Genomic DNA, 24,611 nt, shown 5'->3' on the forward strand with positions numbered 1-24,611 from the left:
TTTCCCTTCCCCCTTCTCTATCTCCCACTCTCTCTATATACATGTGTGTACAGTAGATATATACATATGTATACATACATATATACATATTATATATCTCTCTTTCTCTTTCGATTTGGCGCGCAGACAAAGCAGGATTTCCCTGGACGCAAGGTTCTCTCCGCTGACATGACAACCGCGACACATCGCGTTGCAAGGGAGTCGACGTACCTCTCGAAGGACTCTCCTCCTCTCGGGCACACATTTTTCACGTAGGAATCGTGCCCAATGTACACGTAGCCGCATAGCAAAGGGACGTTCGCAACGGGATGAGCGTACCCACCCGCGTCTGCCTACTTCTCCCCTCTCCGTCCGTGCCCTTTTCATTCCCTTCATCATCGTGCGTCGTCCTTCGCTCCGTCTCATTCTCCCCTTTTCTCGTTTTCTCTTTCTCTTTCTCCCATTCGCGCTCGTTGCTCGTACGCCCCTCCTCCTTAGACTGTCGTCGTCTCATCGGCCGGCTCGTCAAAATTCGCCAACATTCGGCCATCTTCGAAAAGTTTCGGATATTACACAAGTCTGCCAACTGTTAAAAACTAAAATTCATTTACGAGCCATCGGAAGGCCTCATTCCTCCATTACGTTAACAAACGATTTTGTTCTATCTTCTCTCGTTGAAAGAATATATAATAGAACTAAGTTATCCTTTGGTATCCCTCTCTATTCTGTCGTGGTTTTAACGAGTTCATGACTTTCCATGCGTGTTGAATGGCGGCCATGCAGACAGGTGCGGCCACTGAAACCCCACGATCGGTGGTAGTGGATACAGCGCCGCCAAACGACGACTCTTTTCAGTGTCGGACAAGATGGGTGAATCTTACCGGGCAGTAGTCTAGACTCTACGTACTAGATAACACACATTTAAATGTTTCCTAACGAGAACTTACAATTAAACATTGTAATTTATTTTATTTAAAGGGAAACAAACTATATATTTTTGTATCGTGTCGTTATATTAGTAGTGATATTCCGGGTATTCGTAAAGAATAGGAGGGAGATTCCGAAGAAGAGAAAAGAGAGGAAACGACGGGGTCCGCGAGTGGCGAAAGAAGAAGAACGCACGGACACGACCGATAAAGGAAAGTACGTCAAAAATATAAAATAGTGCTATCGTTCGGCGTTAGAGACGTAAAAGGAAGCATAGTGGTGCTTTGCATATAACGAAATACAAATAAGAAGGCTAAATAAATCGTAAACGTATCCGAGGTGACATTGCTGCGACGCCTGACAAACGACGAAGACAGTTACAAAAGCGCCACCACGAACTACAGTGGACAAATCCACGAGGAAGGTTGGTTTATATGAAAACGACGAAGAAAATAATCGTCGTTACGATTTAAAAAGCCGAAAAAGTACGACGACCGTATCACGAAGACGAACTGGCCGTCGCTAAGGCTGGAATCGGCGGCCAAGTAGGCGGATAATCTCGCGTAGTTTCGCTCTTTCTCTCTCTCTTTCTCTCTTTCTCTTCCTTGCAACTCGTTCGATATCTTTCTTTCTTTTTCTTTCTCACACACTACCTATCTTTCTTGCGCTTTCTCATTCTTTCTTTCTTTCTTTCTCTCTCTCTCTCTCTCTTTCGCTGTCTCTCTCATACACGTACACGTACACACGCACACGCGCGCTCACCACTCACACACTACATACTTCTGTCTACCCGACACGTTTGGCCTAGGTTCTCGCCGGTGTTGTGCGTGTGTTAAACAACGACATGGAATAAAGTGTAAAAGGAGTATTAGTAGTAGTTTAGCAAAGTAATGTGAAGTGTGTATGATTGACACACCCTCTTAACGTTCGTCATCCGTTCGCATCGCCACCGTTAGGCTTTCTCTACCCCTTTCTTCCTTCATATTTGTCTCCCTCGTTTATCATTCTTTCGGTTTTAACGTATTCTCGCTTGCTCGCACACTCACGCATCTTGCGCGCGTACGCTTTCTCGAGTCACAAGAGATACGCGAATCGCGAGCGTATACCTATATACACACACACAGGAACACACACATATACATTCTTACAGCATCATCGATAGCAAGCAGAGAGCGCGTTTACGCTCGCGCGCGCAGCTCGTTCCTCGCCCCCTTTGCACGATCCTATCTCTCTCTCTCTCTCTTTCTTCCTCACTTTCACCCCTCCTCTCCGTTGATACCGCCATCGCCCTTTCTACCGTCCTCTCCCACTCCTCGCTACGGTGCAAAGTGATTTATCGTTCTCGCTGGTCGCGTTCGGTTTCGTCGGTGCGTTAAAGGCTCTATTGTGATCCCCGTAACCATACGCTCCGTACCACTGACGTCTCTTCTTCCTCCTGTACCCTGCATCATTCCCGATTTCGTCTTTCCAGACGATAGCCGTTCATCTAGCCTGTGGCGGGATACCACGCGTCTCGTCTCGTTTCGTTTCGTCTTGTTTCGTCTCGTCTCGTTGCGTCTCGTCTCGCCCATCCTCTACCTTCTCCATCTTCTTCTTCTCCTCCACCTCCACTACCACTACCACCCCACCACCACCACCACCACCTCTAGCAGTCTGCCTTCCCCTCCATCCACAGCGTTCGGCTGTATCCCCCTCTTTCTGGCGCGACTCCCTCCCCTCCCGCCGCTGCCGCCAGCCCCCTCCCCTTTCTCTCTCTTTTATTATCGGCCGTGCGATCAGGGGGAGTGCGACACGAGATATACGACATTCCGCTGAGCCGTGTGACGGTGCTCTCGGCCGCGTCGTGGCTCGCGTGGCATCGAAGGGTGGAGGAGAGCGGGCACGTGAACCAGCTACATCTTTTCCGTGTACGTAGAAAGCAGCAGCGAAGCCGAGGAAGGTGTGCCCGAAGGAGTCGTTTCCTGTTATTGCTGTCAGGGAGGAGGGAGAAAGGAAGGAAGAGGAGCAGCAGCAGCAGCAGCAGCAGCAGCAACGCGGCTAGCCAGCCGGCGACCGACCGACCGATTTGCTAAGACGAAAGTGCACGCGCGCGTGTACGCACTCTCCACAGCTACAGCAGCAAGTAACAGCGGGCACAGCAGCCACCACCACACCAGTAATATTCTACTACTATTCTACTACTACTACACTACCTACCACTACTACTACCTACCACTACCATCGCTACCTTCATCAAACACTATTACTACTGCTACTTGCTACTTGTACTAGTGTACTACTAGACAACTGCAATTGCAAACTACATTATTATCAGAGCATCATCGTTCCGAGTTTGCTAGAAACTATCAACCACTAGCATGTCTGTCAGAATGGAAAACAACGTTGCTCCGCAAAGGAAAATTAATTATAAGATGATGGTGAGTATCATTTACTCTTTTTCTTTATCTTTTTTTTTTTTCTATACTTTGCTATTCTATCTCGAGCCCTCCCCTCTTATCTCTATCTCTCTCTCTCTCTACCTACCTCCTCCCTCCCTCCCCTCCCATCTACTCCCGCCTAGCTGAAGTACAACCGCGTCCCATCTTTGATCGAACTCGACGTGGTTCGTGGTGCTGATCATCGTCCTCGTCGTTGGTAGTATCTCGTTGCGTTGCCGGTCGCTTGAAGGCGTGCGCTACCGCGTGTCGTCGCGTGCGCGCGCGCACGCGCACACCATGCACATGCACAAACGGATGAATGCCCGCTCTTATACATATATGTGCATGTGTTCGTTCCGTGTCGCGTTGTGCGTTCGTTCCTACCTCGTCGTCGTCGTTACAGCTACTGTTATTGTTACTACACTACTACTACTACTGTTACAAAACGAACACGAAGGTTCTCTCCGTGGTGGAAAACGTAGTTTTATCATGGGGGCGGCTGGCAGCCATGGAACCGGCGTAGTTTGACAATTTGCCGCGGGGTGTCCGTTGCCCCACCCAAACTCCTCTTTCGTTCTCCCTATCTCCCACTTCTCCTATCTATGTTACACTACTTCCGTAAAAACCTAACCTAACCATTCCTTTCTGCTCCACTCCGTGCTGCGAGTCTTTCTGCATTCGTCTCTTCCTTTCTTTCCTTCTTTCTTTCTCTCTACAGTGTTATATTCGCGAAATACACGATAGGTTTTTCTTTTTTTAATTAGTTAAATTTTACTTGACGAATTTTATCAGCAGTGTTGTCGCGGTCGCGTTCTTCTTCTTCTTCGATATAATTTTCAAGTGATTCTATCCCCGATCGATTAAATCTTCTGTTTAAAAAATAAAAATGAAATATCATCGCGGAATTTAAAACGGTAATCGCCGATCTACGATAAAAAAGAAAAACACCCCGGGAGACGAGTCTCGTTGATACGTCAGTGTTCTCTCAAAAGGGGATCGTTCGTTCTGATTGGACGGATTTCAAATGCATCCGAAGATGCGTTTCCTTTCTATGTGTTTGTGATCCATGCCGCGCGTTTTGACTACTCCTTAAGGTGAGGTCAAATTTTACCTGTATCGATTTTCTGTTTAATCGTTACATCGAATTTATACTCTTCTACGAATTAAAATACGAATTGAAAACGTACGATCGAATAAAACCTGCCGAAAATTTTATTTTTCGATCGTCCGTCAGTCGAACTCCAAGTTTCACGTTTGCACGTTTTTATCGAGGATAATTTAAAAAATATATATTTGTATATATTTTTTTTGTCTATTTTCAAATACACGTGTCATTCATTCCACTATTTTCGAACTCGGTTGAAAATTAACGATAAATGGATATGTCAAGTTTGAACGTAAGATCTCAATAAATGTTCCATATGTTAAAAATCTATCATAGCTATCACACTAACCTGTCTAGTTAAGAAGAAAAAATATATTTATCATAGGCGTATTATCCTTGTCGTTAATTGACTTATCTTCCGAGATTTTATCTTTATTCAAACGTGTTTTACGATCTTTGATCTCACTTTCCTCGATTATATCAATCTTTTTTTCTTTTTCTTTTTTTAATCTAACTAACAAACTCGTTTGTTCGTCATTCGTACGGTAAATTTCTTAGAACGTATAAAATAATTGAATAAGTAGAATTTATGACAAACCCATCTATTTCTTATAAAATATTATCCGTTTTTTAAATCGATTAGATATTTTTTTGTTATAAAAATGACAAACGCAGGAAAATATTTCTATACGAAGATCGTTTGTAGATTAACTTTGGAACGATATTTTTAAGAACTATCTAACTACTACTTTTGTTATCGTGCGAAACAATGGTTTAGTCAATATGTGTAATTAAGTCTTCCATCTTGGAATTGATTGAAAAATATTCTTATTTTAATTTCAAATAATTATATTTTAAATATCCTTTCTCTCTCTCTCTCTCTCTCGAATTTGGCTTTTACCTATCATGCTTTCATTTAAATAGATTGTGTTCTAAAATAAAGTATGTAGTCTTTGGAATTCTTTTTGTCTTTGCTTTGAGCAAAGAGACAAAGACCAAAACAGAAACGTCTGTTAGGTCGTTCATCGGCCTTGAAGTGCGTGCACTCTCGGAAATGAATCACGAACGATCTACGTTGTTCTTTGTTCGGCACTAATGTGATTATATCCTAAAGCATTTCTGCATTCCATGTTCTACTTTACACCCGCATCTCAACGCGGATACTACATTCCGCGAAGAAATAATCTTATCTAAGCTATAACGAATAAAGAAACTTTCAATTTGATATCTTTGTTTTTCCTCGTTCGAATCGTATTCATCACATAGTGTTGTACTACGATAGTCATGTTATTAACTATTCTTTATTATATATGCGAATTGATTAAATTTACTCCTAAAGATTTTCAATATACGAAAGAGATTTTCTATATTTAGGATATTCTTTTTAAACTCTTAACTTCTAGAAAATAAAACTGAAGTATCATTTTAAATGAACACTTGACATGATCTGAAAATATATATTTTCATTATTTCTTACCTATATATATATATCTTTCTATATTTCTAACGAGATATCGTCACTTTCGTCATTTCGATAATTAGTTTTATTTCTTTTTTTAGAAAATCTATAAAGAATAATCCATATTGGCAGGTGAAAAAATATACGAACCGGTCTTTGATCCGCGTTGTCATGGAAATCACACGGTATTTCGGAATACGATGAATTTTCCTTTCGCGCATGCGCGGTGATCATTAATGCCATGGATGCGTACGCATGCGCCATGGAAAAGAGCGCGGAAGTAAAAATGATGCTGCATAAAAGAGATCACAAAGAATATCGCGCGAAATTGAAAAATCTCTAGAAACTTAGAATTTCTAATCGATGTGAGGATTGGATGCGATCTAAACGGATTAATAATTTTATGGCTGTGAGTACGTGTCGAAATCAAATATAAGGATTGATTGAATTTCGAACGAAATGTAGACCAATCTTTATTATTGTTTCATGTCTGAATATTCCAGACACAGCATTGAGACGCGCGTTCACGTAAAGCTTGCATGTGAACGCACCCACGCGCGAAAGAACGCGTGCTAGCACGCACACCCGGATGCCATTCACAAAGTTCGCAAGGCGCTATCCACAACGGTATCCGGTGACGTCACTAAAGTCAAGGTTGTCTGAACCTCTCGCGCTCTCTCTCTTTCTCTCTCTCTGTTTCTCTCTCTACGCTCCTTTATTTCCGTTGAACTCCTTCGGGATCGATCGTATTTTTCCGCTAGTCGCAAAGTTTCATTTTAAAAATCGGCCTTTCTTCCAGCCAATAGGGGATTAGGGAAGGAAAGACCTGTTCGTATTTCGACCAATTAGATTTATTGACTTGGACCAATGAAAACGTAGAAGGGAACCTACCCCTTAGAATACTTATCCTAACGTCCATTTTTTTTCTTTTTGCATTATTTATTATATATCTAGAATATAAAATATATTAATATCGGTATTTTTCTAATGACTTTTTTTTCCGGGTATCGTGCATTCGAAATTTAGTTGTCGAGTAAAAAAACTATAGTTACCCCACTTGTTTCTTTCGTTTATAGCCGATATGTCTCGTAACACGAGTGAGTTCCCGATTTGGCGGCTGAATTGTATGTCCGAAGCGTGATCTAGACACAAAGTTCAAGGTCTATGGCCTAGATGTGTACTCGTCAAGGTCCCTCGCGTGCCATTTACCTTCGTTCCATCGTGTGACGCACGAACGCGCACTCTCTTCTATCGACCTTTTATTATTTTCTCTTTTACGTAAGCTGCGAAAAATGATATATGATGTACCCTTTATGATATATCATAAAAATGAAAGATTCAAATTAAATATGTAAATTCCTATTCTTACTCGAATAAATAATTGATATCATAGTGTGGAATATTTAAATATAAAGTATGTCAACATGAGGAACATTCGTACTCTCACATTCAATTTAAAACAATTAATATCTGTTTGTAATAAATTATTTCAAAATTCTTATATACAGAAACGTGTATTAGGATGAAACTTTTAAATTGATATTTAATCGTCTGTAAAGAGTATTTTACTATGATAGAAGATCAATCAACTATATTAATTTCTAAAATAATCAACATAATTTACACGATTACAAATATAAATTATTTAAAATGTATACAGTTGGAACAGGTGCGAATACTTCTGTGACTCGTTGTAAAAGATTCAATTTCTCTTTTAAAATGTTACAACAAGTGTACAAGAAAATATCTTCCACACTATTCAAAAAGAAAACAAGCAAATAAAATAATTTATCAATTAATTCTAATAATATTTTGTTACTAGAAAAATTACTAGAAATCACCCACTTATCGCGATCACGAGACCCATAGATGGATATAATATATATATACATATAATATATCTACGATTTCACGATTCAAAGAGAAAGCTTGATATCGATAAAAACAAAAACAAAAAATAAAAATAAAAACGATGTTGCTCTGCGGTTTAAAAAATCGGAAAAGTAGAAAGCATTCGATATAATAATATTCCTCATTTAGAGTATCAGATTATATTATATTCGTTAGTTCGAAGTATTTCTTATAATGAGAGAACGAATGATTATAATTGAACAAAATATTTGTGTATTACAAGAAAATAGATAGATTAAATCGGTTCAAAATTTTGTAAATTTAATATATCGCTCCAAAAAAAAGAAAAAAAGAAATAGAACAAAAAATGAGATTTCGTCGTATCGAAAAATTAATTAATTCTCCCGTATTCTTGATAACTCTCGACCAATAATAAAAGACGAGGAACGCAGTAGTGGTGGTGGTTGGTGGTCTTCATCGCGATGGCGGTTGGTTGCAATGGTGGGGGAAATAGCGGTGGTGGTTGCGACGGGGGTGGGGGGAGAAGGGCGTTGTGATCTAAACGCGGGCGGAGGAGAATGAAACAGTGCGTGAGGTGGAAATGGCGTTGGTGGTGGAGGGTGGAGGGTGATAGAAATGGAGGTGGTGGAGGTGCTGGAGAGAGAGGAGGCCACGGTTGATCGAGCCTGCCTTAAAGTCAACGAACTTGCGATCATATAACAATGTATAAGAACAGCCACCAACCACCACCAGTCTCGACGATAGAACTTTTGATTCAAGTTTATTTAATAATCCGTATTTATTATCGACTGAGTAATAAACAAAAAAAGAGTAGAAAATCATCGACAATTTTTTCTAACATTTAAATATTGATTATAATTTTTTTTTCTTTAACTGCAATTATTTTACTTCCGCGTAATATGCACGTTTTTTTTTTTGTTTTTTTTTTGTTATACTTAACGTTACAAACTTTCACCATGACTTTAACCTATCTTCGTCAACGATATCTCTCTCTCTCTTTCTCGTTATCAGATCAGTCATACAATTTTAGTGCTTGCAACTTAGTTGCTCTCCTTATAACGTTGTTATTAGAATAGAAGAGATGGGTCATTAATTATGTTTTTATATATCTATTTACCAATGCAAATTTTACTTTCTCCTTTAAGTATCTATACAAGTACTTTATCGCGATTGAATCGATAATTATAGAACGACTTACGAACGAATAACTCTACAAAACAATCATTATCGATAATCAACTTTTAATCGAACGTTGACTCCGTATTAGTAACACTTGTAATACTATTTTTTTTTTTTTTTTCATTGAACGCATTGTTAGAACGATTAAATGTACGATTTTGCGAACTACATTGTTCAAATTCACTTATCACTTTAATTAATCCTAGTTGTACGTACTTAAACGCATTAATGTCTAATGTAATTTAATTACTTCTTTAATGGCACGTGATCGAGGGATAATTAACTTATGCTTTTTATCGCGTCACAACATGAATTTAATGTTATACACATTTTCTTCAACATGATAAATGACTCTCTGTATTTAAACGTGAAATTTCATTTTATACCTAATATCACCGTTTAAATCGTTATTACATCTATCGATTTGCTTTTTTGTTTCAGGTAAGTGTATGATGATATAGAGAGCTGAAATCCGAAAATTAGCGTTCTTTCGTCGGAAGTAAGTTAAGATGCCATTCGAAAGTAAAATACGAACGTAAACTGCATATATATATATACATTTTTTAGAAAGACACTACGAGGAATACTGTAAATAAATGCAGATAAGCTTTAATTAGTTTTCTCTAAATTTTCTTATTATTATTATTATTTAATTTTTTTGGTTATTTAATGATAAAATAATTCTATCGTATTTTTATAGATAAAAGGAACCATTTCAATAGGAGCAATCGTTTACTATAATATACACGCATAATACTAGAGTCAAGTTGTTGCGTTTAATAAGAAATGAAAGGTTTAAATACTCAAGAGTCGAAGTCCACAAGCAAGTCCAGTGATATTATGATAGGAATCAAAACACGAACGAATTTTAGATTTGCATATTATTTGTATATAACTAGTGTGCAATAATGTCTAACGTATCATATATTTATACGCGTTCTATACAAGGTGTTTCATAAATATACATGTCAATATTTCAGAGAGTATATCTGTACATTAAAGAAAATAACAACAAAATGTTATATCCGATATATCTTACAATTAATATTCGAGTTATGAATGATTAAATAAACTCTTCGAAGTGCTCGTCTTTTATCCAACCATTCCTATAAATTAATAAAAATATTTATTATACGTACTTGAAAGTTTTATTGATATAATAATCGACGTGCTTCTCAATTTATTTTCTTTTTCACGGCCATGAATGAAATGCGTGTCAATCATTTTAATATAAGTGTTGTAGGGATCCATTAGGGATGACATACTATGCAAGCAATAAAACTCACAATACACTAAACAGTTTCAAATAAAACGAAGGGAAAAGTTTCACGTGCATTTTACTAATTTGTTATAAACAATATATATATATATATATATATGTAGGCTCAAAACTTTTCAACCCTCGTTGTGTTAAGCTCAGAACTTTTCAACGCATCTACAAATTTATTTTTTCCATCTAACATGAAACGAAACGAACTGCTGGCATATGAGAATGCACGTGAAACTCCTGCCTGCGTTTTCTCGGAAACGTTTGAGTATTTGATCTTACTGCTTGCACAGCGTATGGTCCTAATGGACTCGTACAACTGTGTAGAGTTGAAAAAAAAAATCGGTGTTTTCAAGGTTTGATGGAGAGGAACTCATCTCTTGTCAGAGTGCACACAATTTTTTGTGCTTCGTGTTGAACATTAAATAAGGTCAAGGCGCGTACAACAGTAAATTGTGTTTGAAATCTTTTCAAAAATTAAGATATATCTGGACAGATGTTCGTATGACATTTATATTTTATTTTATTATTTATAGGTATTAATTATACTCTTTGAAGTATTGACAAATTATTTATGAAACACCCTGTATAAATAGAGTAAAGATAGAATAAAGACTCGTGTTTAAGGTAATGGTGTCATCCGAGATATTTCTAGATTGTAAGCATGCGTAAGCTACATGAGGAATTCCTGAGGAGGAAGGGGTGGTGGTGGAGATAAGCTTTACATTAGTAATATCAGATTCAATCTAAATCTAAATGCAACACAAATAACATAATTGAAAATATACAAAATCATAAAGCTTTAAATACAAAGATAACTAAATATGTTTTTTTTTTTAAATTACAATAGAAATTCTAGCCACGGTTGCATTAGAAAAATTCGACTTTGAAACTAAATTCAGCTTAAAGTTTCGAGCTTAATGAATATTTTCGGGATGACGATGAATAAATATCTCTAAGGTGTGGTTTGGAAGAAAGAAACAAAAAAAAAAAGAATAAATAAAAAAAGGGCCGAAGGGTAAAAAAAGATGAGTGTAACACGACTATATGCAGAGACGTGGTAAGCAGGAAGTAACATCCGGTCGGTAGATCACGATACTCATTTCACACGTCGTCGTGTTCTCTATTTCATGGTTGTCCACTAGCTCTTTGGCTAACATTGTCTCTGTTCTATGCCACCAAATTGAACTGTGTCGACATTTACAAGTATTTCATTCTCTCAGCCATAGTTTCTTTAACTTTGCAATAAATATTATAGAAGCATGTCGCGTGTTGGGAAACACTTGATGACGAGTTATTGTTAAAGAAAAGTATAACGAAAATGAAATATCTAAGCATTGCGTTCATTGGTACAAATAGAATAACTTTCATTTAAAAGAGTAATACTTGAATGATTTCTATTAGAAATTAAAATAATATTACTTATATAAAAAAGACTAGTGTCTGTCGATTATGAGAGAGTCTCGTCTATCTACTGTTTAAAAGAACTTTGTTACGAAATCAGTGTGTGGTAAATAGATAAAATAATCATCGTATCAGACTCGCGAGATCGTATAGAAAAAATTTATGGTGGAGAAACGAATGAAAGATGGTGATGTGTAATATATTAGAGTGAACCAAAAGTTCACCCTATAGTTCAGTTTATAATACAATAAATGTACGAACTGTTGGTTCACTCTATATATCTAGTCGTCGTTAGAGAGAGAGAGAGAGAGAGATACTCGCAAAGAATAATAATCAAATAATAATAACAATAATAATAAATAGGGTTATATATTTCGAATGGAAAGGGAAGAAGAAGAAAAGCAATCGATCGGAAGGAGGTGTTGATAGTTGGATATTATGTAGAGAACTATTAGAAGAGGGAAAATAAGGATAGATAAAAAGGAAGGAAGGAAGGAAGGAGTATTCGATGATCTCGTGGTGGTATTTGGTTTGATCGTTTTGCAGGCTAGCAGCCCACGGCCAGCATACGTCGGCGCTAACAACGGTAACGCTGGTGGAGGCGCCAACGCCGGAGGCGTGGGCGTGGGCCCAACCAGCGGTGGTGGCGGCGGCGGCGGTGGCAGTGGCGGCGGCGGTGGCGGTGGCGGCACCACTGCCGGCAGTGGCGGCGGCGGTGGAGGTGGGCACGGGGGCGGCGCTGGCGCCGGCGCCGGTGGCGGATTGAAGGGGAACGCGACGGGAGGTGGGGCCGGGGGTGGCGCTGGTGGCGGCGCCGGTGGTGGCAGTGGCGGCGGCGGCGGCGGTGGTGGCGGCGGCGGCGGCGGTGGTGGTGGCGGTGGTGGCGGACCACGAGGAGGCAACCCGGTGCAATTTCGAGCGAGTGGCGCCGCCGCGGCAGCTTGGGGCGCGGCGCCGTCGCACGGTACCGCGGCCATGGTGGCAGCAGCGGCCGCCATGCCGTGTTTCAACCGCTTTCCGAGTGCCGCCGCGGCGGCTGCCGCAGCGGCACAGGTACAGGTCGGTGCGCAACCGTTACAGCCCTCTGCCAACCCTTACGTCACCGCCCCCTACGCTCAGCACGTCTCGGTGAGTACACTCCTATGGCGGACCTTCCTCTTCTCTGCTTTTTTTCTTTTACAACATCTTCTTCTTCTCTTAGCTAGCTATATCTATCTTTTATTTATATATTCGCTTTTGCATCCTACGATGCACCATCTTTTTGCTTTTTTTTTTATTATTGCTTTCATATACTATCGCATTTGGTACCTTACAACGACGCTCTTTCTTTTTCTTCTTCTTCTCCTCTCTCACAATTATTGCACGAGTTACTCTTCTTCCACTTCTCGATATGCCGTCCTTCTTGCTACTAACTTATCGACTCGTACACGAAGATGCGCGACGAGCAGCAGCCACTCGTCGTCCTATTGCGTGCCACCTTCGATGTGCACGCCTCCATACGAGCGTTCAACGATTTACGTACTGCCTAATGGGTCCCTCCTCTTTCCTTTCTACTTCACGAATTGCGCTACTGAACAGTGTATCTCTCCTCTCTCAATTGTGATCGTTTCTATACGATTTAGCATCTATAAATGATTCATTTGTTGCCGTTGCGGCCCGTTACCCCTTCTTCTTCCTTACTTTAATCAGACACGGTGCATCGCTGACGCGGGGTCACGGTCACTCCGGCAAGTGTCGTCAAACTGCAAGCGAAACAAATTTCGCAGAGACGTACGTACATTCCACGCAAGATACCGCTAAAGAAATTATACTGCGATCCTTATTCCTTTTTGCCGTTCGTCGTTTGCTTGGATTCGTGGATACTTTTTTCCTATTCGCGCATGCCACTTTTCACGTTTAATTACTTACGCGAACACCTTTTCTTTTTTACACGTATTTGATTTTGTTATTTTTATATCCTAGGCTTCGTTCGAAGATCACATACGTGACACGTTAGATTAACGAATTATTTCGACTGTAAGATAATAAGTGTTTTCATTGTTAAGAAATGTAAAGTACATTGTGGCCAATTATCATGAGGAATAATTAACAAAAATCAAAGGATCGAAAAAAGGCGTGTTCTTTATAATTTACTATTGGTTAATTGCGGAAAGTGTTATATTGCCATTGGTCGACGATGACCGTACATAGATAACCTCCTTGTCGGAACTTAGCAAATCGCTGTATAACATCAAGCCACTCCTCCATCACTTAATATTGTTCTCTGCTTTATCCGTATGTCTATTATATTATCTGCTATCAACATTATGCACTATTTTTTGATAAAATTAAATCAAAACTGCAAACTGGAACAAAGTTCAATGAAAACTAAATTATATGCTTTTCAATTTTAATTGCTTTTCTTCCTTCCAATTTATTTTATTCTTAGCTTTTTTATTTACATGTTAGATAACAAATAATACAACATAAGCATGTAATCTTAACTATTTTAAATTTATTACTTTTTTTTATTTTGTATATCTAGTATGGTGCACAACGGGTACCTACAGCCTCGTCACCAGCCAATACCACCAGTAGTTCTAGCAGTGCCACTGGCAGTCAAAGCGGGGCAATGAGCACAAGTATGAGCAATAATGCTATGCAAGGACAGCAGACGGAACAATTATCTAAAACAAATTTATACATACGTGGCCTCAACCAAAATACTACTGATAAAGACCTTGTTAATATGTGTTCTCAGTACGTAAATGATATTATAATATAATGAATCTACAAAAAAATTAATTATTCATACATAACTACTAAATAATTACCGAAACTGTTTATAGGTATGGAACTATAACTTCCACGAAGGCAATATTGGATAAAACAACAAACAAATGTAAAGGTACTTATTTAAATCATGCTATTATAAAATCACTTACATCTGCAGTTTCTTTGTTCTTTTCTTTTTCATTGTAAAAAAAAAAAAAATAGATATTGTATTCCATAGATTTGAAATATCTCATCTCAAGTTATCGCATTTAAAAAACACAAATATATGGAAAATGCAATATTTAACATAGAAAAAATGATCTTTTAATCCTATCCTTATAATCAAATTGTTTTTCAGGTTATGGCTTTGTAGACTTTGAGTCACCGGTGGCGGCAGAGGGTGCTGTGAAAGCACTGGTCGCCAAGGGCATCCAAGCGCAGATGGCGAAAGTGGGTATCTGGTTGCTCCGTAGACTGGCAAGTGTACGTTGGTTGTGCATGCAAGTACAGTAATACCAGAGTAACAGTAAACCTCTTTTTCTTTTTCTTTCTTTCTCTTTCTCACTCTATCTGATTTTGATTTATTCTTCCTATTCTTAATCCATCTGTTTCCATCCTCTTCTTGTCCAAATTCATATGTGTACTATATTATAGCTAATAACTCTCTCTCTCAAAAAAATCTCTTTCTCTCTTACTCTCTCTCTTTTTAATTGTGTTAAACAACAGGCAACTATCTTAGTTCCATTATGAAAAAAATGATATTATATAGCACATGAGTACTATGTGATAATCAATTTTATTAAAAGATAAAAGTAGCCATGTGACGTATTACTGTCAAACGCTAAGACATTTTTATTATAGAATTGTACTAAATGTGCAATATTTTATTTGCACTTGTATACTGCCTTTTGTATTTCATAATTTAGAATTTAATTAATTTTCTTTGATAAAATTTATTTTACATGGACATATGTGTGTTAGTGAATACTTCCAATTAACAGTAATAACATATTTTCATGTGATACAATTTTTTATTCCATCAAAGGTTTTTTTTTGTGATAGAATATTTTATTTATTACATATGGTCGATAATAGAAAGAAATAATGTACTCATGGGCATCTACATGGAATTACAAGTTCATTTATGTTTCACCAATATTTTTCTCTCCTTACCAAGACCTGTCTCACTTGTCTAGAAACGCTCTTTTACATTAATCGGTTCTGTCTATTATTCTGTCTTAAATACCTACAAACCTATTGATGCTTGCTGCTGTGCCTCGGCCACAAATTGCTAATATTATAGTAACAATATATTTATATTGACTTTTTCAAAATTCAAATCTATTTAACACGATAAAAACTTTCAACGGTTACTTCTTTACACTTAAGTACTATTATTGATATTACTATTAAAATAATTCAAAGTTAGTTCACATCCATTATTATTACTATAAATAATAAATACATTTCCCTTGTTGCTGAAGTTTGTAATTTTTGTTTTTTTTAATAATACAATCTAACTTATTAACGGTTTTGTGTTAGAGTTCATTCTATTAATATAACTGTTATATTCTATGATTTATATATAATAAAACAAAAATTAATTTGTCTGAGATATATCAAATATTGATAAATTTAAATCGAATGAAATCAATAAGTCATTTTAAAATGACATTAACTTAATATCTTTCAATTTGGCCGTGGTAAAAGCAGAGGGTGCCACAAGCAGCTGTGATGATGTCGATCGCATGTGATATGATACGACTAAACAATGTGTACCCACTAATAACTATACTCAGGGTACACGGTATACTTACCATTCAATGGTGCTATGTGAAGATCAGGTGCTATCTTACCCCTGGGGTGTTGGTTGGCTCTGATTGGCACACTTGGCTTAAATAATGAAGGTTTAACCAGCACACCAATAAATCTGTAAACATATTCAAGGATTTTCTTTATAAGATTCAAGTACCATTCATTCTAAATAATTATCCAATGGTTACTACTACCATGATATATGTAAGTCATGGACTTAACATTTTTGCATTAATATATACATCCGGATAATCGAACTATTTGTAATTGAATTAACTATCCTTATTAAAGTTATAAACAGTGTATTCAATTAAACAAGTATATATTTTATTTCATAACAAAAGAGTATTTGAATCTTATATATTTATGTATACTCGCATTTGGTCAAAATATGAATCATTTAGTTAAAGTATAAATACATTAAAGTATATTTCTTTATCATACAAACATACACACATATACCTACATATGTATTTATGCATATTGATTTGTGTGTGTGTGTGTGTGTATGTGTGTACATATCTTTATATATCCATATGTGTATATGTATGTAGAATGGCCCTTTTAAAAATAAAGTAACAATTAATTTTCTTTCTTATTTAATTTTTTAATAAATACGTACTTTCTTTTTTATAAATACGTATTATTCAGATACGTAATTAAAAGTTAGCTTCAATTTATTTAAAAAGAAACACAGAAGTTTCTATTGATAAATGTTTGACGTTAATTTTTTAAAAGGGACATTATCTGTATACATACATAAATGCCATCAGCTTGGCTTATATATCATAATATTTTCATTATTTGTTCTTTTTTTTTAATGCATTCGCAAGATTGAAGTAAATTGTCGTAAAGTATAAGTATATTCAAGTAATTGTAGATTTGATTGATACTTGACAGAAATGGTGAATCTCAAAATATGCTTGAGGGTGCATAATAATGATTTTAAATTTAGTTTAGCATACACTCGTGTTTGTTTCAATCCTTCTTCTTCATTTTATAAAATCATAAATAAAAATATCATAAAGCGTGAATACATATATATATGTATATATATATGTATGTACGCATATTCATAAATCATATGTTTTCTGCAATATAGTCAATCATAATCTTCTTTTTTTATTTTTTTCTCTCCTCCTTTTAAATCGAATTATACACGTTGCAATGCCTGTGCTTTGCCTTTTGCTTCCTTTTTTGTTTTTTTATAAATATAAAAAAGAAAAGAAAGAAAAAAGAAAACAAAAATGTCATATGTAACTGATGTAATATGTTCCCGTTGCTTTCAGTGTATAAAAAAAAAAAATGAATAGAAGAAATTTGTCCACATATTTGTCAGTAAAATCGTACGTAACGTTATGATTAATATATAAATACAATCTAAATATACACCTATGTGTATATATGCTTACATTTATTTTAATTTTTTTCTCTCCACATTTTTCAATTCTCATTTTAAAGGTGTTGTATTAAAAATGTGAATTAAGAAGAGCTTGCATGTCAGCTAAATTTAAAAAGTCATATATGAATGTAATTCATTATAAAATTGTATTCACATTTGTTAAAAGAACTTTAAAGTTTTGTTTCTGTGTATATGCATTAAATAAATACGTTGTTTTTACTAAGAATTTTATAAATAACCAAATATAATAATTTTGATTATTTTACAAATATTTCTTTTGATTTCTGAATCTTTTTTCTTTTCTGTAAGTTTATAGACATTGTTTTATCGGTTCACAAAACTATATACATTAACATCGTATCAATATCAAAATATAACAAATTAGAATGTTTTTTTTAATGAAAAGTATATGAATTCATTTACACCACATACATACATACTTTTCTATTGGATATTTGAATACTGTTCTTTTTTTTTTTTATTTTTTTTTCTCTAAAATATAGAAAGATTGTAAGAAACACCAGTAATTTATGTTACGATAAATATTAACAATATAAATAACAACGGTATACCTATCTGTGTGTGCATGTTTTGACTTCAAATTAAAGTATTTTAAATCATATATTAATTAATAAAATATGTGGTATCTATATAAGATTAGTAGAAAGAAAAAAAAAAAAAAAAAGAAAAAAAAAATATATATCGAAGCATCTATAAAGCAAATTTAGAGAGCCACCAGAATGTGGAGAAGCCTAATGCCATGAAGCATGATAACCTTTCAACATTGAAAACAATAATTATTGTCTTAATTCATATTCAATCATTTCTGATATCTGTCCATTTGCATTCTTGCGATTAGTTCAGAATAATTAATCCTTATATAGCTTACTAATTTTTTTTGTAGTATCATTGTTGTAGACATACATCATGTTTTAATAATCAATATCAATAAGTTAATGTACAAAAAGAATATATTATTTTTAAACGTAATATTTTATATTTTTTGCCAAGATACATTGACAATATTTTAATATTTATAAGTTTCAAATTGGTTCACATATAAATATATATATAATATATATATTTTTATATATATTTTTCTTTTTGTTGCCAAAATGATACGAAATACAGCTTTCAAATGGTCATTGTAATTTTTCAGATCAGATGTATGTAGACACTTTGTATATTACACATCAAATTATTTTTAATATGTAATAATGAGATAGAATATTATATTTTTCTCTTATATATAAAATTATATAGAAAATTTTATACAAAATTTAATACAATTTACCATTTTAACGAAGAATAATATAATTTGGAATAATTTAATGTAAAAAACAAACAAAAATTAAAAATACACAAAATTACATACACGATATATATCTGAAAAGTCAAAATGATAATAATTCATTAAAATGCTATATTTATAGTAGTAAAACATACAATATATTGCATAGTATTTTTACTCTCTTCTCAGCAACAGGAACAGGATCCTACAAATCTATATATCGCAAACCTTCCATTGAACTTTAAGGAAAATGATGTTGAAGGACTTCTTCAACAATATGGACAAGTCATCTCAACTCGCATTCTACGTGACACCTCAGGACAAAGTAAGGGTGTTGGATTCGCAAGGTAAGTGCATTTCAACTTTATATAAAAATATATATATGCACAATTAATAATATATTTAAAAATAATGATAAATATATGTGTTATACGAATTTCAGAATGGAATCCAAAGAAAAGTGTGAGCAGATAATTCACATATTTAATGGGAAAGCATTACAAGGAGCTAAAGATCCTTTATTAGTTAAATTTGCTGATGGTGGTAATAAGAAAAAATCAATGTATAAAAGTACAATGTGGAGAGACACAGGAGAAGTGAGTATATATATATATATAAATACGTAATATATTTTTAAAATAGAAGCAAGTTTTATTATAAAATGCTATTATTTATTTCTTTATTATTAGAATATGACGATGAATTATGATGCAAGCGGAGTCGGTCAAAATGGCGTTGCGACAGCCCATATGCTGCCTACAGCAACTTTAACTCAATATGGTCGTCATTATGGTCAAGCTGTCCCTGGTTATAGCGTACCAGGAACCCCATGGGTCACACCATACCTTGTGCAGCCCGCGCCTCCTCATATGCAACAGGTCGACGTGAGTTTTTATAAGAAGAGTTTTTCATTTATTTCTTTTAGATATTTGACTATATTTTTTTCTTTTTTTTTTTTTAATATAAAATTATTTTCTCTATTCGTTACAATATAATAAAAGTAATATTATTGTATAATTATCTTTTCAATTACAATTTATTTCATTATTGATAAGTTATTTAACTTGTTTCTTTCTTTTTTTCTTTCATGATTTTACTACCAAATATAATACCATATTTTTATAGTATTTGTTTCTTATTTGAATTTTATCTTTTTTTTTTGTTTTCTTTTTATTCTTACAGATGATGCCATCTGCAGATCCTAGTAATCCTCAATACAGTATAATTCCTCAACTTACAACACAAATGTCTGCAATGCATTTGGGAACTGGCTCAGTAAGTAATATTAATGCTTATTTAAATTACATATAATAGAAACAAATATTTCTTATCGAGTGTTTCTTACAAATTTCTCTGGCTACTATCTGGCTATTATGTATTTACCATAAGAAATATATTATAGTTTATAATATATATATGAATATATCTAAATAATAGATTTATCCTGTTTCAGTACATAGCAAGTCATCATCCCTATTCTTATACCACTTATCCACAACCTAGCATTATCCATCAAATACCACTGGGCGATTCAGAACAGACAAGTAATGCGGCATCTCCTGATGATTCTTACCAACAGTATCAAGCTCAACAGCCCAAGTAGGATACGGTTTATAGGTCAGTAATATATAATAATTATTAACAATTATATTCTCTTTGAGATATGAATATTTGATAATTAAATGAAAATGTATTTTTTAATTCCGTGTTAAATAATTTCTAATTTAGTGTTTTTTCCTTTTTTTTTATATATACAGATACGAATATGCTGAGGGCTACATAAGTTAGAAACGATACACATGCTGAAAACAAAAGGGATTATTAATGAAGAATAGAAGGAGCGTTAAATACATAACATAAAAAAAGTCAGATAAAATTCTTCCTCATGATAAATTGACTTGCCAGCCATCTTTTATACATTTTATCCATCAGCTAAATAGGTGAAAGTAGTTAATATTTTGCAACGAGTCAAGAAAAGGATATTGACGCAATTATGGGGGTATGAGACTGGCGTGTCTTCTACATGTTCGACACTAGCTCGACTCTTTACACTGTACCAGCACATCTCATACAACAGTGACAAACTGATATTTGCAATGAACAGTTTAGTGTCAAGCTGATAGGCTTCCAGGATAACTTTAGGTATTACATATACTAAGGAAACTATGAGTCGAAGCTGAAGGCTCGAGAATGTGAATAAATATTTTAACAAAAATGTAAACTATGAAAACGCTACTCAGAAATATACGAAAGAGAATTCTTCCCAAGAGTAATAATAATATAATATTAATAATAATAATGATAAATAAGAATAATAATATACAGAAAGCACTTCCAATGCTAGAATTGATAAAAAAAAATTCAAATTCAGTATGGTTGTAAAAATCAGTACCAACCGGACTTGTGCCAGCTGGCTGGCCGGTGGCTTGGCTGTAAGAGAAGGGAGACATCATTCGCGTAACGAATTTCAACGACGTGCGAAAAACTCCTCATTCACAGCACATGCTACTCCACCACCCGCTTATCGCACTTTTATCGGTTTATTTTCGTTCAGACATTCCAAGCCAGGCACATGTGTGTACTGCCACGTGGATATACCTTAATCTAATACTTCTACGACCATATTTCACGTTCTGTTTTAATCATGAACAATACATTTAAATTAAGAACAAAGAAAAAGCTACACACAAGAGAGAGAGAAAAGCTTTGTTTCTAAAAAATAATAATAATAATAATAATAATAAAAAAAAGAATCTTCAGGATTATAATATACAATAATTATTGCACGTGAACGAAAAGAACATAGTACTCTTTAGAGAGTGTTATATTTATGAGTACAGTTACTATAAATCGATATCAGTTTTAATTGTACAGTGAATACAGATATTTTTTTTAGAATTGTGCCTTTTCAGACAAATCCACTTAGACAGGGATAATGCTGAAAAATATTATAATATATTTTTAACATCGGAATGTAAATGTGAAAACTGAGCCAAATTTTGATCTTATAGTTAAGAGAATATAATTGTTTTTGCGTTGTAGCCAGTTAATCAACTACGTTTGTTTTTGATTATGAATTTGATAGATTTTGTATGTATAGTTGCCACTAACGGGATTTGTGAAACGAAACAACATCAGGTAGTGTTCGGAGGAGTTGTTTAGAAGAAGAAAGAAGAAGAAGAAGAAGAAGAATATTACAAAAAAAAATAAAATAAAATAAAATAAATAGGGGAAAAAAGAGAAATGAATAAATAAATAAATAAATAAATAAATAAAATAAAGTAAAATAAAATAAAATAAAATAAATTAAAATAAAACAAAAGAAATCAAACGGCGAATTCTTATAAATGGGGGAGGAAACGCGTGCCGCCCGAGAAACTTTGTAAGTTTTGCTACGACGGGGAAATATGATAGCTAGAGTGTAAATTAATAATTTATTATATCGAACGAACAAAATAAACGCGATATTAAAAATGAATGAAGTAAAAAAAAAAAAATGAAACTGAACGATATAGGGGGGCGGTAGCGAAAAAATAGGCGAGGGATTTCGGTATTAAAGTGTGGAGTGGTGGAATGTGTAAAAATGAAGGGTATTATATATAATACAAGTCTCTCGGATGACAATATATAAATATATATATCTATATATATATATATATGTATATGTGTACATATATATATATATAAATATATGTATATATATAAAGAAAAGGAGAAGAAGAAAAAAAAAATAGTTCTCTCCCTATGTTTTCCTACCTTTCTCTGGTCGTCGTAACATCCGGAAAAGAAGTTTCACGTCGTTGTCAGATTATTTAGGGAATCGAGTCGAGAAACGATTTAGCAGAAAGCATTCTACCAAATATGCGAGCTACGAGAGTGGGCTCACACGCGACAATGTGGCGAACAGGTAGTTAGATAGAGTTAGAGGCGATCGTAGCTATTATTATAATATTACAATAATATGCTGTATTATTATAATTAACGATTACTATTATTGACGACATCTAAAGTATGAAAGATTTTTACACTGTTGAGACTTGAAGTAAATAATATATTTAGTTTATTTTGGTACATCACAATTTGATGACAAGAGATAAAAGATGAAAAAAAAATGGTATGAGCTATTTTTTAAAAGACCGATTATTACTCGATTTGAGTCCATGCATTAAGAGAGAGAGAGAGAGAGAGAAAGGGGAAGAGAGAGAGAGAGAGAGCAAGGAATATGAAAATAAAGGAGAACAAAAAGGGGGGAAAAAAAGAAGTAAGAAAGGGAGAAATGAATAATAAGAAGATATATAATAATAATAATAAAAAAAAAAATAAGAAAAAAGAAAAAGTAAAAAAAATGGTCAAGAAGAAAATGATAAGAATAGAATGATAAAACGTAGAAGATGATGATGATAATGATAATGATAATGATAATGATAATGATAATGATAAAGATAATGATAATGATAATGATAATGATAATGATAATTGATGATCATGAAGATGGGAGAATATAAAGATGAAAGGAATAAAGTGTGATGAGGATGATAAAAGAAAATAAAAAGAGAGGAACCCTATTGATGAAGTGTGTATTGTTCCAGAAACGATTGTCACCACGACTGACAACAAAAATCACATGTGATTAAATAGTGAATTTTGAAAATTTTACTAATAGAATTGTACTAAATAACTAATAATTATTGTGACGACCAAACGAAGAAAAAAAGAAAGGATTAGTGCTGATAACTGATGGAGCGTGGAAAATGGGAGATGCTTCAAGGGCCAAGGGGTGTGCCCAGCAAAAAAAAAAAACTTCTCACGCGGATTAAAAAACAGAGAGCCGCGGTTTGGGAGGGAAAAAAAAGAAAAAGAAAAAGAAAGTGATCAAGACAAGAAAGAAAAAAAGAAGAAGAAGATGATGATGATGAAGATATAAAATTATTGTATAAAAAGCGAAAAAAAAAAGAAAGAGAGAGAGAGAAAGAAAGAGGGAGAAAAAGAGGAGCACAGCAAGATAAAAAAGTTATGTGGTGTGTAGTTAGTGTTGACTATGAAAAAAATAGGCTAGGTTAACCATTTTGATTAAGGATAAAAAAAAAAAAGTAAACCGGATAAGCGACTAAAGTTTAGGTAAAGTAAAGAAAAAAAAAACATGAAAAAAAACTAGCGATAGTTAGAATATATAAACTGCCATGCTCCCTACTCGATCGTAGGGGGTTTTGGCACCGTTCAGCCTATGCACCTCGCACCCGTCAAGACTGACTGGCTATTCATATTAATAATAAATATATATTATTATTCTACAACATATTATGTCTACTTGTAATATAAATAGTAAGGACTGCTTGCTGCGCACCGCGGGTCGGGTGCTTGGGCTGGCCGGCTATGGTTTACACAACAAAAACCACTTTTGGAACACATTTATGTTTCCAAATGAAAAAATGCTTTTCGTAAAGCTTTCTTTAGAATTTTAGCGTAGATTCTATTAGATCAGATAAACAGAAAAAAAAAACAATGTAGCTGTAGGCTAATGTAGAGAGAAAAAAAAATTAGAAAAAAAAAACTTAGAGTGTTTTTAAGTAAAAAAAAATCATGTTAGTCGATATCGGCTTAAGAAGAAAGAAAGAAAGAAAGAAAGAAAGAGAAAAAAAATTTGATCGAACGAATGAATGGGATAAAATGAATGAATGGGTCTAACGTGCGAATGAGAGAAAGAGAGAGATAGAGATAAATGAGTGAACATAAGAAAATA

The 24,611-nt window shown here is 34.6% G+C and overlaps 1 protein-coding gene and 1 long non-coding RNA gene across 6 annotated transcripts; one reads left to right on the forward strand and one right to left on the reverse strand.

Moving 5' to 3' along the window:
- Positions 1-573: 573 nt before the first annotated feature.
- Positions 574-22,038, forward strand: LOC122517806 (protein alan shepard). 5 transcript variants are annotated; one of them, XM_043636372.1, is made up of 13 exons: positions 574-1,330; positions 2,822-3,323; positions 12,156-12,737; positions 14,134-14,348; positions 14,438-14,496; positions 14,722-14,846; positions 17,012-17,017; positions 19,061-19,218; positions 19,314-19,467; positions 19,561-19,755; positions 20,054-20,146; positions 20,325-20,488; positions 20,629-22,038. In XM_043636372.1, exons 2-12 carry the CDS (start codon positions 3,264-3,266, stop codon positions 20,472-20,474), a joined length of 1,797 nt encoding a protein of 598 aa, XP_043492307.1. In that variant the 5' UTR covers positions 574-1,330; positions 2,822-3,263; the 3' UTR covers positions 20,475-20,488; positions 20,629-22,038. The 5 variants fall into 5 exon arrangements, with proteins under 5 accessions (XP_043492307.1, XP_043492310.1, XP_043492308.1 ...); XM_043636375.1 differs by lacking the exon at positions 574-1,330 and having other exon boundaries at positions 2,196-3,323; positions 14,722-14,813; XM_043636373.1 differs by lacking the exons at positions 574-1,330; positions 17,012-17,017 and having other exon boundaries at positions 2,196-3,323.
- On the reverse strand, positions 6,331-7,453 carry LOC122517807. The gene is made up of 2 exons (XR_006303931.1): positions 6,940-7,453; positions 6,331-6,837 (listed from the first exon to the last, which is right to left on the reverse strand). It is a non-coding gene; the product is annotated as an uncharacterized LOC122517807 (long non-coding RNA).
- Positions 22,039-24,611: the final 2,573 nt, after the last annotated feature.

This window comes from Polistes fuscatus, unplaced genomic scaffold (assembly GCF_010416935.1).
Source record: "Polistes fuscatus isolate 324 unplaced genomic scaffold, CU_Pfus_HIC Scaffold21, whole genome shotgun sequence".
In the NCBI taxonomy this organism is placed as follows: domain Eukaryota; kingdom Metazoa; phylum Arthropoda; class Insecta; order Hymenoptera; family Vespidae; genus Polistes; species Polistes fuscatus.

Coding starts and splice junctions, on each gene's coding strand:
- LOC122517806 (XM_043636372.1), top strand. CDS start 3,264: ATGTCTGTCAGAATGGAAAACAACGTTGCTCCGCAAAGGAAAATTAAT. Junction 12,738..14,133: donor CCTACGCTCAGCACGTCTCG/GTGAGTACACTC, acceptor TTGTATATCTAG/TATGGTGCACAACGGGTACC. Junction 14,497..14,721: donor AACAACAAACAAATGTAAAG/GTACTTATTTAA, acceptor ATTGTTTTTCAG/GTTATGGCTTTGTAGACTTT.